This window comes from Crocodylus porosus, unplaced genomic scaffold, assembly GCF_001723895.1.
Source record: "Crocodylus porosus isolate Cpor-Errol unplaced genomic scaffold, CroPor_comp1, whole genome shotgun sequence".
NCBI classification, from domain to species: Eukaryota; Metazoa; Chordata; order Crocodylia; family Crocodylidae; genus Crocodylus; species Crocodylus porosus.
Window position 1 is genome coordinate 1502194 of NW_017728942.1, and position 16217 is coordinate 1518410.

At 41.7% G+C, this 16217-nt stretch overlaps 1 protein-coding gene across 1 annotated transcript in view; it reads right to left on the reverse strand.

The window, feature by feature from the left end:
- The window catches only part of ATP9A (ATPase phospholipid transporting 9A (putative)), a 95722-nt gene that overhangs the window by 23871 nt on the left and 55634 nt on the right, over positions 1–16217 (reverse strand). The window contains exons 15-17 of the mRNA XM_019548143.1: positions 5720–5881; positions 2215–2307; positions 840–923 (exon numbers count right to left, since the gene is read on the reverse strand). Of these exons, the coding sequence (XP_019403688.1) occupies positions 840–923; positions 2215–2307; positions 5720–5881 (339 nt within the window). The remainder of the gene's footprint in view (positions 1–839; positions 924–2214; positions 2308–5719; positions 5882–16217) is intronic.

A 16217-nucleotide genomic window follows, 5' to 3' on the forward strand; every position in this document is an offset into this window, starting at 1 on the left:
GGACAACACAAGATAAAAATGGCCACTGCAACTCAAAGCAAGAGCGTTTACATGTTTGAGGAACACAGAATTTAATGGGCTATAAACTCATAATTATCTATCATCTTGGGAGGCCTCTCAAAAGGTACCCTTTGTAGACATGTAATGCTAAAATAGGTCTTTCCTAGGAGCTCCCATAAAACTTTGCACAGTTGTAAATTTATTGCATGCATCTGGCACTATGATGCAGTTACCAGACATATATATGCACACAAACAGCTTTCCCTACATTCACAAAATTTGCAAGTGTCAATTCAGGTGGAAACTTCATACAGACTACAGGTCTAAACTGTCACTTTACCGAGTTATGAACAGATGTAAAAGGGTCCCAAACAATTCAACCTGCTTTAGGATTTTGCTTGGTTGGGGCAGATTGGTCAGTCAGCTAATTCATCTAGGGTCCTAGCTAACAAATCCACAAAGAAGAACCTCAAGGTCCCATGCTGGACACTTCAAATACCCATAGGTTTATCAATGTCAGAATACAAAATTAAAAATGTAGAAATGTCAATACAAGTTTTTTCAACAAATATGAGCTTCACTCAGCAGCATCAATCATTTGTTGTGTTAAATGTCAATGACAACAATCTATAGGGAAGAAATTCTGGGCTTTAGCTCCTGTGAGATCAATGCCTAGAAGGGAAATTTTATGTGGATTGTTGATACTCAATAAATAGGATCAGCTGATTAAGACTGCAAGATAGATAGGATGGTGACTGTGACATAAGGAAGGTGGAGATGAGAACACATTAAAATGAGAACTCTGGACATGACTGAGTGATGTTTTAAGAAAAACTTACTTCAAAATCTTGGTACTGCTCCTCAGTCAGGGACTTCTTGGCTACAACAAGAACCCTCAGGCCTTCCCTTGCCATGTTACCACACTGGAAAGAAGTTTCACATTGTAAACAATCAACTGTACCATAATTGCATTAGGTTGCAGAAACTGAAATAAGATATTTTATTATTAGAGCATAATCTTCTCAGTTGTATGATCCAGCTGAATCAATAACATTGGATCGAGTGCATCATAAATTTTGTCTGTAATCTGTACAAGCAATCTGGTATGATGATCCTCTTACAGAGGTATCCAGGTAACATAAGCAACTCCATTGATCTCACATTTCCCAAAGGCTAAGTACAGACAGTTAAAAAGCCTGCAGCTGAACTGGTTCAATCTTTCCTGGTTTGTCTAAGCTGTATAGATTGAACCGATAAGCAAGTGAACAGACATTCACTTTTGATTCTAGAAATGCAGCCACATGCCTGCAGGGGCCCAGATCAGGAGCCAGGGGGTGACAGACAGCTGGGCCAAAAGGCTAGCCCGCCTACCCTATGGGGCGGGGGGAGGTTTGTGGGAGAGGTACAAAGCATCCTGGGATGCTGGGAGACTGAGTTAACTTGAAGCTGGAGGGGATCTGTGACAGAAGTTCAATAAATTGATTTAACCTAAATCAGTTAAGCCTGATACTACATCCATTCAGGTTTATCTTAAACTAGTTTGGGCTATTTTGAAAGTTGTTTATGTGCACTGAACTTCAGTTGTACTACAGATTTCAACCTGTTTCCAATCACACATTTTGGTTTATGTGTAATTTCTGTCCCTAGCCAGTTAAATGAAAAGCAAGCCCAGTGATTCCACAAGAGATACTGCTTTATTCTTATATGCAGCAAACAAAGAACACCCCACCCCCAAGAATAGTTTGAATTCTATAGCTGAGTTTGTGTCACCATCAAAATGAGAAAGACGCATCTAAGCCAGGTAGAGACAGACTGAAGATCAAAATGTGATTTTTCTAAAAAATATTACAGACTCAATAGCTTAAAATAAAGCCAAGTACGGAATCAGACCAAGAATAAAGCCTACAAGAATCAGGAATTACTAAAGAAAGAAACCTGGACCAATTTAGACAAACATCCATTCTGTTTATGAGACTTATCCTGGGTTAAAAGAGGCAGAATTCACTACTTGGCTTCTATTTAGATGTAATTATTGTTGTGTCTGCCATCTCTGGCTGAAGGGTAATTCAAACAATGTGACAAAATGGACACAGGAAAAAGAACATTACTTTAAGAGCTGCCAGAGTATGCTACATTAGAATAATGTAAGAGGCATCACCACGTGTCATTTCGCATGCAAAGTCCTTTATATCCAAGTAAGACAGTACTTCGTACCTCTTCCTCCAGCCAGTCGTTGTATTGCACGATGCCTGCCATAACTACATCTGCTCCCTTCATATAGAAAGTGATTTCTCCTGTTGACTCATCCTGAAAAAAACAAAACAAAACAAAACAAAACAGGCAGAGACCTTGCATTTGTAATGTTTCCATGGCTCCAGGACTCTTGCTTACAAGTTGTTCTTCAAACCAGTCGATTATAGTCCCATTGTCAACAAGCAGAGAGCAAATACTTCATAGAAGAATTATCTGCTTTCTGGTTAGCAAGTGATCTTGACTCAAAAGGAGGGTGGGGTTGACTTTACACCATACTACATGGAAGACTGTCTCCCTCTTCCTAACCGGTTGTGGCTTTAACATAGCTGTTAAATCAGTACGTTTGCTTTCAGCACGGAAATCAACACAGTCATTTACATTTAACTGGGAAAATTAAGTAAATAACTACACAAGCGCATACTACCTTTCCTAGCATAATATTATCAAGAATAAGCAAAATTAAAACTCATGCCTGCCAGAGAAGATGGGCTGCTGCCTTCTATAGATGATACCTTACAGCTTTGATGAAATAAGCTGTTGCCTACAAAAGCTTATGCCTTTGTGAATGAGTTAGTCGCTATGTCACCACCATGCCCTGCCTCCTGCCCGACTTCAAGCTAAGACGACTAACTACTCCCAATAAGAAATGAGGAAAAATGTAATTCACTCTCTCCAATGTACAGTAAATGAAGCAAATTGCCTTGAATTCTAGCACTACAGAAGCCAGCGATGGCAGGTCTCAGGAGAGGGACCTGAATAAGCAAGTGAGGGCTTGGACGGTGGAGAAGGTATTTATTTCTAAACCACTGAGGCAGCACAGAAGTAACAGTTACAGTGGGGCCAGAATGAGAACAAATAGTCTCTTTTTTTTCCTGAGGCAAGTCAGCATGAAGACAGCATCTAGCCCCTCTGATTCAACTTCTTTAGGTTCTTGTGCTTGAAGATTTTTGCTTAGACCTTTTAGAGAGAATTTTACTGGGAAGACGGGAGACATGACTGTTCTTACAGGTGCTTGGCAATCTATTTCCATTGAGCACCGCTTAGCGTCTCCATGTTAATATTCACAGGCAATGCATTTCAGAGTCCGAATTACAGCTTTACCAAAGAAAACCCATAGTATTCTTAATTAAAAAGTTTTCTGGCACTGGCCAAAGGTAGAGGCTTATATATTATTTAGGTTAAAAACAGTGTCCAAAAGCATCTCCATAGGAAACAGAATAAAGACTGCACTTCCTGTACTATAGAACTGGCTTAAGATAGTTTGGAATTTTTGTCCAATATAACTACTGTATCAACTATCTCCTTGTATTAGTCATTTCCTCCCACCGAGTTCAATAAGAGGTTAGCGCGTTCTCATATCATGGTAAGATCACACTATAAATCTACACGGAGATTTGCCAGTTATATTGTTTTGAAGCTGCATCTTTTTCCATCATCGTCTGATTCTGGCTATAGTTCAAAGGCCTCTTTCAAATAGATATGACAATAGCACTATCTTTGTTGCAAAAGCAAACACCATTCCACATGTGTGGGGGAAGCGGGCGGGGGAAGAGTGGAAAAATTTGTAGTCAATAAACAAATAACTAACTCAACCCCCACCCCCTTCAGAGAAGGATAAGCCAGTAAAATAGTATTGGGGGTGGAAAAAAGCATGGCTGTTTTGTTAAAACTAGACTGCTAACAACTGGAATAGTAAGCGACTAAACAACGACAGCTGATCGTGCGCAATGAGTCAATATTGTCAAATTGTCTCAACTCAAGAAACATTCGCTACTTGTTCTGGATATGAACTGATTGCTTAGATCTTATTCGCTAAACAGTTTACAATAGACAAATCAGATAGGACGAGTATAAGAGATGGACATTTCTGCAAAGAAGTTTGAAAATAATATTACTGGTGATGTAGGACTCTTTGGTTGAAATCCTAGGCTCTGTGTTATGCAGAAGACTGTCTAGCTAAGTGGTCAGCAACATTTTCTGGATGCAGCCCAGAAGGACCCAGCTGGGGTCCAAGGTGGGCCAGTGCTAGGGCCTGGCTGACATTTCTCCATGCTGTAAAGCTACAGTGAAATACAAGCAACAGCTCCTAGGTATCTTTTTTTAAACAGATGCTTGAGGATATAGAAATCTGGTACAGTGACACTGACCCAGCAAGCATCTATTCATTAAAAGTCTACTTCAATACAAAACAGAAAATAGAGTTTGTTTGGTTGCTCATCTACAGTGCTCTGTGCTGTAAAATAAAAGTATGATATGTTAACAAGACAACGAGAGAGGAGGTAAGGCTTAAATTACTTAGCTACTCAATATCAGGGGAAAGATGTTCCCAGTAAGATCAACGGGAGTTTTGTTATTATTTTCAGTTAAATTACACCTAATCTATACTCTACATTTGAAATGCTTCCCCGTCCCCTAAATGAAAGGGAGAAGTTTAGCTGTTAGATGATTTAAAAAAAGGAAAAGAAAAAAAGTGAAATTTCAAAATCCTGGTCTATCTTAGAACAATGTAACTTAGGGTAATTTTTTCAGAGGAAAAGGAAAAAGAAAGGTGTCATTGAGATAAGCCAGACCCATTTTATTTGGAGTAGGTCACCAAACCTTGATGAAATTCAAGTTGATGACTGCTGCCCACCACTACAATAGACAAGACCTAGTCAAAAATGAGCAGAAGATGCTGTTGAAAATATTTTCTACTTTAAAAAAAATAAAATTTGCCACATTTTTTGATAGGCGTCTCAAAAAGACCACTTAAATGGTATCAAGAGAATTCAACTCATCTTTTCACCGTCTGTATAATTTCCCACTATCAAAATAAGTCAGCTGATGAAAAGGAATACAATACCAGCCATGTTTATGAACATGCATTGAATTTGTCATCTCAATTAGACGCAATATCAGATGCTTACTGGAACAAAGGTACAATCTGTTTGTGCAAGCATATTAAACGCATACATTGAGAAAACTATTGATCGTCTTTGGTTGCTTCACACACTCTACCCGCTAGTTAACTCCTCCCCCACTCAAGCCACCACAAGGTAAAATACCCAGCAAAGAGAAAACACTGATCACAAAGCAAAGACCTTTATTGTGAAGTAAATGAAGCAAGGTCAGCACTAGCCACCCATCTGGAGTTGATTTTACCCAATTTATTTCATGGTAAAACTGAAGCGACCCATCTTTGTTGGATATTTTATCTCGGAACAGATCATGTTGATCGCAAACTGAAGACTGCCCTAGTCCTTCAGGGTTTATGCAGTTGGCAACATCTGGCTGAAGAAAATATATTAATCAGGTTCAAAAAGCAGTGATCACAGTACTTCAATGTAGACCATGTTTTAGACCATGATATGACTAGATAAGAGATAATGCAAAATTCCTTATGCCGTACATCACTGTCGAGACTTAACATGTATTTGCTTATTCAATTCAGTTCCATGAAGGATGAAAAGGCACACGTGCAACTTACCCTAACAATGATTCCCATACGTTTACTCTCGTAAGTGAATGGAAAGATTTGGAGGATGGTGAAGTTTAGTATCTGCCCACCAGGGGTCCTCAGTTGCATGGAGGACTGATCTCTGCCAACCAACGTTAAGCCTACGCTTTCCGTCCACTGCACCAGGGCCACCTAAACACAAGAAGGGTCGTAGGTCAGATAGCCTGCTGAGCTTTGCAGTTCAAAGGTCATGTAAATGAACACCAGAAGGGAAGGGAGAGTGGGTTAACTGAAGAAAAAAGTTGCTCAGTCATTAATGTCACTGTAAAATGGATCAGTTTATCTACTTTGCCCGTGTAATATAAATAAATGGCCCTTGAATATTATTTTCTGAGGCCAGTTCCATCAAGTGACAATATTGTCTAGCTTTGGTAGACCCTGCTAAAAATCTAGCAATGCACAGCAGGTATAACAGTGTTCCCAACCAGTCAACAATGTTGAAATACCTCTCTCTGTAGTAGAAATATACGGCATTCATTTGCCCCCTGACTGAATTGCAACCCACACACACACACAGTGGATATTAGTGCACAGAATCAAAGAGAACATGATGAAGCAGGATCTGCAACGCTGAAGCCAGTGGGGGCAGCATTAGGTCTACAATGACTGGTATTTAAAATGTGAAATGAAAGGGGATTCAGTGAAAGTTCATTAGTGAAGTCAGGCCTAATTATTGTGCACTAGGCATTAGGCTAAAATGTGAAGGGATGCAACAACTGTTGTAAACAGAGCTGAGCAGAAGAAAGCTCCCAAGTCAGCTGCAGCCTTTTGCAGCAGGACCTCCCCTTGAAATGACTGTACTGAGTCAGCACAGTAACAACAGGCTATTTCCATGTGACCAGGACGGTTTCAGATGTGTATGAAGTCTATAGTGCACATTTAGTAATTGATCCCTTCCTGTCCCCATCTCTATTTAATACCTTCATGACCCAAGCAACCCTCCCCCCCATAAAAAGAAAAAACAAAATTAAAAAAAATCCAAACCTGGCAACAAAAACCCCAAAACAACAACCACCACCTTGGGCCTAAACCTGCGTCAGATTATTTAATTCAGTTCAATCTCTGATAGACATTTCAGGCCAAGTCTTCTACTAGTGTAACCTCATTTACTACAGTGTAGTTATAATATCAGGGAATATATAACCAGGTTATTTTAGTGGATGCAATCTGAAACTCTTTATTCACCCGGCATGGAAAGATTTAGAATCCAAAGCACATGTAAAATATCTGAGAAGAAAAACTGCAATATCTAGCCACTCTACTCAATAAATACATAAAAACAAAGCCTTGGTGTCAGTGAATTTCTCACCTAATTTTTATACACATCCATTAAAACCAAAGGTGTCTAGAACTGTACATGAAAAGCTTTTACCTATCTTGATTCTGCAGCCATAAACCTCCTATTGACAGGCTGATTAGAGTTAAGAGTTTGGCAGAGACTGGGTTACTAACGATGTTTTTCTTCCTTCTAGAGTAACCACTTCTATAACCATGATTATTCCTGACATTTCATCTCTTGCACAGCAAGTGTATTTGCTGAATCCAAGTGCCCAGGACAAAGTATTTAATTTACTCCAAAAAGGGTTGAACTCTTTTATTCCTGTCTTCCAAGGAAGTCCACGAAAGAATGAAACACCACTTGAAATAATTAAGCCATGAGTCGATAGTCTCACTGTGAAATATGTGCTTTAACATCAGCGAGAACTGTGTATGCATACTGAAAAGACAAGAGAAACCCTCATTTAAACCTGATACTGCTAACATAGTTACAGCTACAGCACAAGGTCTGATCCACGGTCTCCATCAAAATCAAAATGAACGGGCCCAGGATTAGATCACTGGATTTCCATCTAATAAGATATTTCATATCTAGATCTATTGCAGGGGTGGGTAATTATTAAAGCTGGAGAGCCGCTTAACAAATTTTGGTGAGCTGCCCAGGGCCACAAGGGTAGCCCCGCCTCTTGACAGGTACCCCACCCCCTGGTCACCATCTTGGGACCAGAATCCCTCCTCCCTAACCTCTGACCTTTGCCACCAGAAGTCCCCCTCCTTGCCCCCAGAAGTCCTCCTTTGGGGAAGGGGATTTGCCATCTTGGAACCAGAAAAAAAACCCCAAATTATATACTAAAAAAATCAAATAATAAAGTATTTTGATTGTATTAAAAAAAAAATAATTGTCTTGATTTGTGTGGGTTTGCTGGTCAGCACCCACCCCAGCCCTGCAACAGCCCAGAGCCAGCACACCCTGCGGCACCTCCCCACCACTGCCAGCAGCACGCAGTCCCAGCACGCAACACACCTGCTCCACACTGCCTGGCTGTGGCACGTCCTGCCACCCCCAGGCTCCGCGGTGGGGCTGGGGTGGGGCTGTGCCAGCACTGCCTTTCTAGGCAGCCCAGGCAGTGGCAACTCCTTCCCGCTGCTGCCACCGCTGGCCCCAGCCCCACGGAACCAGCAGGGACCCACACCACAGCCCCAATCCGGTGCACCCTGCGCCTGCTCCAGACTTGCTCGCCCAATTTGTGCAGCGGCCGTGGTGGCCAGCCAGAAACTTGCTTGGCACAGGGGAAAAGCAGCCCTTCCCCCTCACCATTGCTGGTAATTTCTAGTTCAGCTGGCAGAGCCCATGTCCTGCTGAGCTGCCCTGCAGCTCTGGTGCTGTCACCTCCCCCTCCAGACCAGCCAGCAGAGCAGTGGTGAGTACAGAGCAGCCACTAGGCAGCCCAGAGGAGGTGGTGATGATGCTGGAGATGCAGGGCGGCCCAGCAGGGCTTGGGCTGCGCCAGCGGCACCAGGAAGTGCTGGGAGTGGCGAGGGGGAGGGGTCACTTTTTCCCCATGCTGAGCAACAGTTTCTGCCTGTCTGCCTGCTGCTGCTCAGCCTGGACAGGCAAATCCAGAGCAGGTGCAGGGTGCACCAGGTCAGGGTTGTGGTGCATCAGGATCGCGGGGCTGGGGCCAGCGGTGGCAGCAGCTAGAAAGAGCTGTCACCACCAGGGCTTCTTAGAAAGGCAGTCCCATCACGGAGCTGCCCCAGCCCCGCTGCGTGCCCAGAGATGGGAGGATGCACCATGGGAGGGCAGTGTCTGGGCTGGATGGGACCAAGAGACCTGCTGCAGGCTACACAAAGCCTCTCCACAGGCCAGATCTGGCTCGTGGGCTGTATTTTGTCCACCCCTGATCTATTGGGGTGGCTCTCCATAGCAGGTGCAGGTTCTCATAAAGTTGAAAGGGGAAGGGGGTTTTTTGTTTCTTTTTTTAAATAAATCGGTTTTCAGGAGTTAGACACCTGGCTGCAGCCTCTGGTGCCAGTTCTGTGTTGCTGAAAAGTTTTCCTAGGGATATAGACCAGTACACTAGTGCAAAAAAGTAGCAAACAAAAGACAAAACCCTGTAAACTGAGGTAACCTGGCCCAATCCAGTGCTGAATTATCTTTGAAAGAGTAAGGAGTAAGTCTCTCCAAGTGTAAATTACACCGAATAAGAAGTTTTTGTTTTTATCCATCCTTGGTAGCTACTTGCTGAAGACAAACCTGCTCCCCTAGTGCCCAGTGGTGAGACACAGTTGTAGTTGCCTGGGCTAAAAACAGACGGTCAAAAAGCCCGAGGCCGAATTGATTCAATCTTTGCAGGTTAGTCTAAGCTGTGTAGACTGAACCAATAAGTGAACAGACAGACATTCACTTCTGATTCCGGAAATGCAGCCACATGCTTGCAGTAGCCCAGGCCAGAAACCAGGGAATGCAAGAGCGTGCCTCCCTGCTCCGCTGGAGCAGACAGGTTGGGTTAAGGCTAGCCTGCCCACCCTGTGAGGGGTGTTTGCTGGGGAGGTGTAAATCATCCTGGGATGCTGGAAGACTGCAAGTTAACTTGAATCTGGAGGGTAGGACAGAAGTTCAATAAACTGATTTAACCTAAATCAGTTAAGTTTGATACTACATCCATCCGGGTGTATCTTAAACCAGTTGTGGCCACTTTGAAAGCAGTTTATGTGCACTGAACTTCTGTTGTGTTACACATTTGAACTAGTTTCTGATCACTTATACAAGTTTATGTGCAACTTCTGTCCCTAGGCCTATTGTGAGAGCTACTCCAGGATAGCATCTATCCATTCCTAATCCCAGTGGAATTTACAATGGTATACACAGCCAGGGCAAATTACACCAGGACATACATGCATCTGTCCATGCCTGTACCAGATTTGTGGCTTACTCGCCTTCATCAGGTAATTACAATGTGCTGTAGAAAACACTGAATGCACTTAATGATTTAGAGGGGGGAATCTCAGCATTTATTTTTTCCAAAATGATTGTAATCCCACACCTGGGAATCTAGGCGGACAGGAGGTGGAAGACATTTAAAAAGTTGCTTCTTCTGTCCAATATTTCACATATTTCTGTGTACAGATTTTCTGGTCTCCCTACCCCTAAAGGCTGAATTCTTGACAGGCCAGTTCAGATTTTATCTATGCAGAAAATTAGTATCCAGTGACCTTCCAGTTGTACCTTTTGCTCTACCTCATTCCTTTACTCTGTGCCACCAATGTATATTTTTTCTGACTGTGACCCTCACTGGGTCTTACCAAATGGAGGAAATGAAGTCCCTCTCTGTTTTCCTGCCACGACTTGATGATATACAAAAAGAAATTATACAAAAAGGGAGGCTCCAAAAATGGGTAAGTCCCCTTAAATATGGGGATCTCCCTTTTGGTGTGTTTCTGAGACTCTACCTCCCCTATACCTCTTCCACACTTGGTTGTAATCCAAGTGGTATTCACCCAAACAGTATTTAGCAATGTGGCTTGCCATCTTCTGTATTAGGGCAAAGGCAGGCATGTCAGTCCAACTAATTAAATAATAATGACTAGGCGTTCACCTTCTTATTCCAGGGTCAGTACTGGCTCAAAATCAATGAAATCAAATTATATCCATGCCTGACCCCAACATCAGGCCTTTCAGCACACTCAAGAAGAAAAAAAAAAGAAAATTAAACTACGGCAATTAAATTTGTTGTCTCATGTTGCCAGATATCTGGCACTTTGTGAGATTCAAACTCACGTATCCCATCTTGATGATTGTCCAGCTGTCTGTGAATCCCCAGTTGTCGGCATTCCTTTCACTGGATGCCTGCTGTGTAGCTGAGGACTCCTCCGAGTCCTCCTCTGACAAGGCTGCCTGGGATAAAACCCTGGAGTCTTGATCTTCTGGCTCTGTGAGGCTCAGGACCCTTCCTGCAGCCCCTGCCTGGCTCAGCAGCCCGGGCTTGGGTCAGAGCCAACATGCAGGGGTTTTCAAAGCAGCTTCCGTGCTGCTCCCCTGCTTGGCAGTCTCCTGCTGGTTTAAATACCTCAACTCGTTCCGTCTCCAGGCAAGTCTTTACAATGTCATTCATAAAGACACTGGGGCTTCACCGCTCCAGGACCTAGAGGTAAGTCCCCTTTGTCAGCAGCCCTTCGCGTTGCCCCACAGCAGGGGTCATTTGGGTACATGCTGCCCCATATCCTCAAGGCCCCACGTGTGGTCACCTCCACCAGCAACACTGAGAAACAGTATTTTCTACCACATTTAAAGTAAGTGCAAACACTGGTTGAGAAAACTTGAGATTAAAACTCATCATCTCTGCAACTGAAGTAACTTTGTAAAAGGCCACATTTACATGTCATACAAAATACCTGGCACAAGTATTTCACAGGGGACTGTTCATGGACTATGAAACATAGCCTGGAAAAATGTGGCAGGGTGAAGCCATAGACCATGAGAAAGTTTCCTACTGGCCAGACTTCCTTCAATGGAATTAGGAGTGCAATGTAATATTTGGAAAAGCAAATTAATTTTATTCTTTTAAAAATGAATTGTCAACATTTAATTCACCTTTGAAAATATTGAACCTAATAGGACTTCCAATGTTTTATGGTCAAACTATTCTACTATAACACTTCTTTGAAAACTCCTTGCTAAAGGCTAAAAAGATCTTGAGCACTATTACTGCCAGCACTTGTAAGCCTCCGTACCATCTCTCTAAGAACTACAAAATGTTAAGAACAGAACTTTCCCTACAGATCTCCATTCATAAAATTAGTTGGATTAGGCTAAATCAGAACAGCTTTATGGGAACAACTAGAGATTCATTTTTTTTCCTCTTGGAAACGCGTCAAATCTTATAATAGGAAGACTCAACCCTTAAGATGTGACCAAGTCCAGTCACTTCCCTTGCTCTTATCAGTCTTCTCTAAAGCACTACTTAGCAGACCGCAAGGACATTCACAATAAAGCAGGCAACCTACGTAACCTGGATTATTCCTCATCAGTGGGCATGTCTACGTGTTCATTAATGCGCAGTAGTTACTATGCATTTAGTTTAGTACTTGCTCAATGAAGTACTAACTAAATGTGCAGTAACTAAGTTACTACACAATAGCACTGGCACACTTTGTTTTAGTGACGCTTACTGCACGTAGCCTAATACTATTGCACAGTAGTGTATTAGCACGGCTTTTGCGCAGCACGCTACTGCACAGTGTTATTAGGTTACTGCGCATTAAGTGTCTTGTGTAGATATGCCCAGTTTGGTGTTAACATGGTTCATCAAAACCTACCAAAATGATATGATCTGCAGAATCTCTATACTAATCAACTTCCAAACAATGAGTGGACCAGTAGCTCAAAAGCACTTTGTGTTGGGAGAGGAAATAAAAAAAAAAAGAGTATAAAACCTATGTCTTCAGGGTTCTTTAAAGCATGTAAGAGGATAATTTAATTGAATTTATATAGGTATTATTCTGAGTGTAATTTAGGATGCCTTGAATATATGAGAAGAGCCTTTTTCAGACTGCAATGGAACTTGAGACACAGAAGAAACCAATACTTGATTTTCTTTTCTGTCAGCTCCCCATACAATCTCCCTCTCATAGGCAGCTGAAATTGCTTTTGCTGAGCTATTTTGCTTTTCTTTCTAATGAAGGTCTTGGAGGTGAGAGGTAAGAATACCACAGTATGACACAGCCCTATAAAAAACGTGTCTCCAGAAATGACTGAAAACTAGTTTGCCTCAGAACATCTGCACAACACCAGGGAAAGTATTTACAGGGAGATTTTCAAAGGCACAATTAAGGGCTATGCATCCAACTGCCATTGGCTCAAAGGCAAACTAGGCACCTAGCCTTATTTTGTGCCTTTCAAAATCTGCTTTGTGAGCTCTATGTTCATAATTATCATAATACATTAAATATAATTTCTTAAAAAGTGCATCAGACATGAAAACATTAGTAAGTTATGAATGGAATCTAGTCTAACGGCAATGAACTATGTATATTTTTCCACTCACACGCAGCTATGCAAAAAGTGAAAAACAACATTTTTCTAATTAAAAAAAAGCCATCAAACGTGAAAAGAAATTTCAGGTAAATTGGCTTCACTGTTAAAACCTCTTAATCTGCCTGTTATTCACAGCAACTTTTGTAGGCCTGTTTTCAAAGATGAGAACAAAGCCAAAGCTGTTTCAAGCTTATCTCTTTCCAAACTTTCTCCAAAACATCCCCAGAGCATAAAGGAGGTCAGTTAGACGTTGCCGTTTGCCTTGTCCCCTGTCTTAACAAACCTCCAGATCAGGGTCTGAGCTCTGGCTTCTGTAGATTTGGTTAATAAGTAACATGGGTTGGAGCATTTTAAAGTTTTTTCTGCCTCTGTTCTCTGACCTGATCTCACTCTGTCCCAGCGCTTCATCACCGAGTGATATTCCACTACTGTAACTCTCTTGCATCTTCATGCTGCTTAAAAGCTTCAGTTTTCTGAAGACACATGAATCACCTTTTTTCCAGTCTCAGCCCATGAAGGCAGGCAAGAATATATTTTTAAAAGCCCCCTTCCTTCTGGATAGAATAGATCTGACGAGAGTTACCTCGGTGCACGTCATTTTTATATTGATCATAAACCAGTAGAAAGCATAACACAAACTCATGGGGGTGAATACCTAACAGAAACCTGGGCAAGGGAAGAACACATCAAATCTTCTCCCCTGCTGTGGTATGCCAACTTTCTAATCCTAGATCAACTCCTTTTTCCAACCTTTAATCTCATCCCAGATGGAAAGCATTCAGCTCCAGGACAGGGAACTGACTGATAGTTTCCAGCTTACAAAAATTTATAGCAAAAAAATTGTTGGGATGGGGATGGGGGTGCGGATGGACACAGCTCTTCAACTTTGAAGTTTTTCTATTAGCTTTACTAACTATACTAAAATAACCATGTTTGTATAACACCTAACATGGCAGGGAGGGACCTAGCCTCTAGGCTGTGTATTAATGCTGATAAATAATAGTGACAATAATGATATATAGCCCTTCAACCAGGCGGATTTTGAATACCCTGTTGTACAGGAATCTCCCTCAGAGAACAGTAGTATATTTTCTGGGTATAAGAGATGGGTAATCAATGTTCTCTAGAAGTGCTTTAAGTAACAGCCATGCTATCTGAGAGAAGTATCCGAGGTGGAAAATTCCATGGAAAATTATTTCTAGATATAGAAGAAGAACAAGACACAGCTATTTCAGAGCTCTCCCAAGAAAGGCAAATACATGCTTAGTACTGAACAGCAACCAGTACATCTAAGAAGCCTTCATTACTGCACTCAAGCAATCTCCCTGGATATTGGCTCTCTGCATCTATGTAAAGTTAGAGATATTGCTATCCATAAAAGCCATCACTGCTAGGGCAACTCTATATTTCATCTCCTTTAACTTCACTTTCTCCAATAATTACATGGCCCAAGCCATGACCGAAACAAATATTGATTAACAAGTTTCATTTTAAAGAGAGACAAATTGATCCTCGCTTATTATAAGTTGCTCTTCAAATGCCCCATCCAGATTGCCCAGGCACATAGGAAACAACAGGAGTCAATTGGCCAGTACACTCTTTCATGTCCTGGCAGCTCTGGAGCGCTGTCAGGGTTAAAGACTGTTTGCCCAAGAATCTCAGGCACACTTATCTCTGATCAGATTATATCTATTTCATTTCCCCTGTTAGTTACTGTATGGCTATAACTGACACAATCACAGAGCCCCAAGGCTGTAACCGATATCTGAATACAGATACTTCAAGAGTTCTAACTGGGAATGTGCACAGGAAACAAATTTAGGAAATCCTGCTTTCTGTTACAGGAAATGAATCCTATGCCAACTGGTAGAAATTACCCTCACCATTCGAAAGTAAAAAGAATACAAGTTTTTGTGCTCATATAATAAACTGACCTTTCCTGCCACGGTAATATTTTATTGGTATAGGATTTCAAAGGTAGGATTTAGACGCCTGTTAAAGACTTTCTTGGATTCCTAGAGGGAAGGTTATTTAACAGCATCACACTTTTCTGAAGGACTTAACTAGTGCTGTTCTCATATTCAGTACCTCCTATTGTGAGACACAGAATAGATGTTTGACTGATATTTGTATCTTTGAAACCCACAGACAAGATTTCTTCAGTGTGGTAAAACATATCTGATTTCTGAGACTGTGTGTGAGTCACCATTCAAATCATCACAAGATAAAAAAAAAACAAGCAAGTGTAGGCTAAAACATGATTACAGCGAGATGATTTATAAAAGTTACAATAAAAACAGCACGGGCTGCAGCCACATTGGTAAAATTCTAAAGCAGGAGTCTTTGTAAAAGAAAAAAAGTTCAGATTTCACTGACAATTTACTACAATGTAGGTAAAAAAACAAGGAAAACGTATGCACACACTAGGAAAACCTTCAGGTTCTGATCACAAAACGTAAGAAAGTATTCAGATCCGTTTCAGCCCGAAAGCACTTCCCCGCTCCTGTAGAGCAGAATCACAAAAAGTAACCCTTTAAATGAGAGAAAGGGGAGCAAGTAGAGCACAGACCAAGGTCACAGTTCAGAAGCAGCCATTTTTATAATGCACATTCACCCCTGCTGCTTTGGTAGCACAAGTACCCTTTGTCAGAGGGGACAAAGAATTTTATTGGAGAAAAAAAGAATCTGTTTTGTGTGGTAAGAAGTAGCTTGTAGATAATACAGCATGGACCCTGTAATCCTTACTTCCCTGTAATAACTTCACTGCTTTTTTGAATGAATAGGAAACATTTAAAATGTTTTAATGAGGTACCCTGCTTTTGTTACCAGTCTTTTGATGATGGTACATATAGGCGTTACATTTAGACTGACTTAACCAGAGTTCGGTCAGTCTAAAGGTCCACTTCTACAGGCACACGGAGGGCTTAAATCATCCAAAAATGGCATGCCCACTCTAAATTAGTTCACCTGAGCAGGTGCACCGATAACTTAGATCAAGATCAGGTTAGATCAATCTATGTAGGGGTTAACCTGATCTCATGAACACCTCTAAACACCATTCCCAGTGAAGGTCCATGGCTGGAAAAGCTCGGCTACTTGCCCCATGCAGAAGCTGTGCTATTCCCCACCCCTTCCCTGCCCCCCTAACCCCAA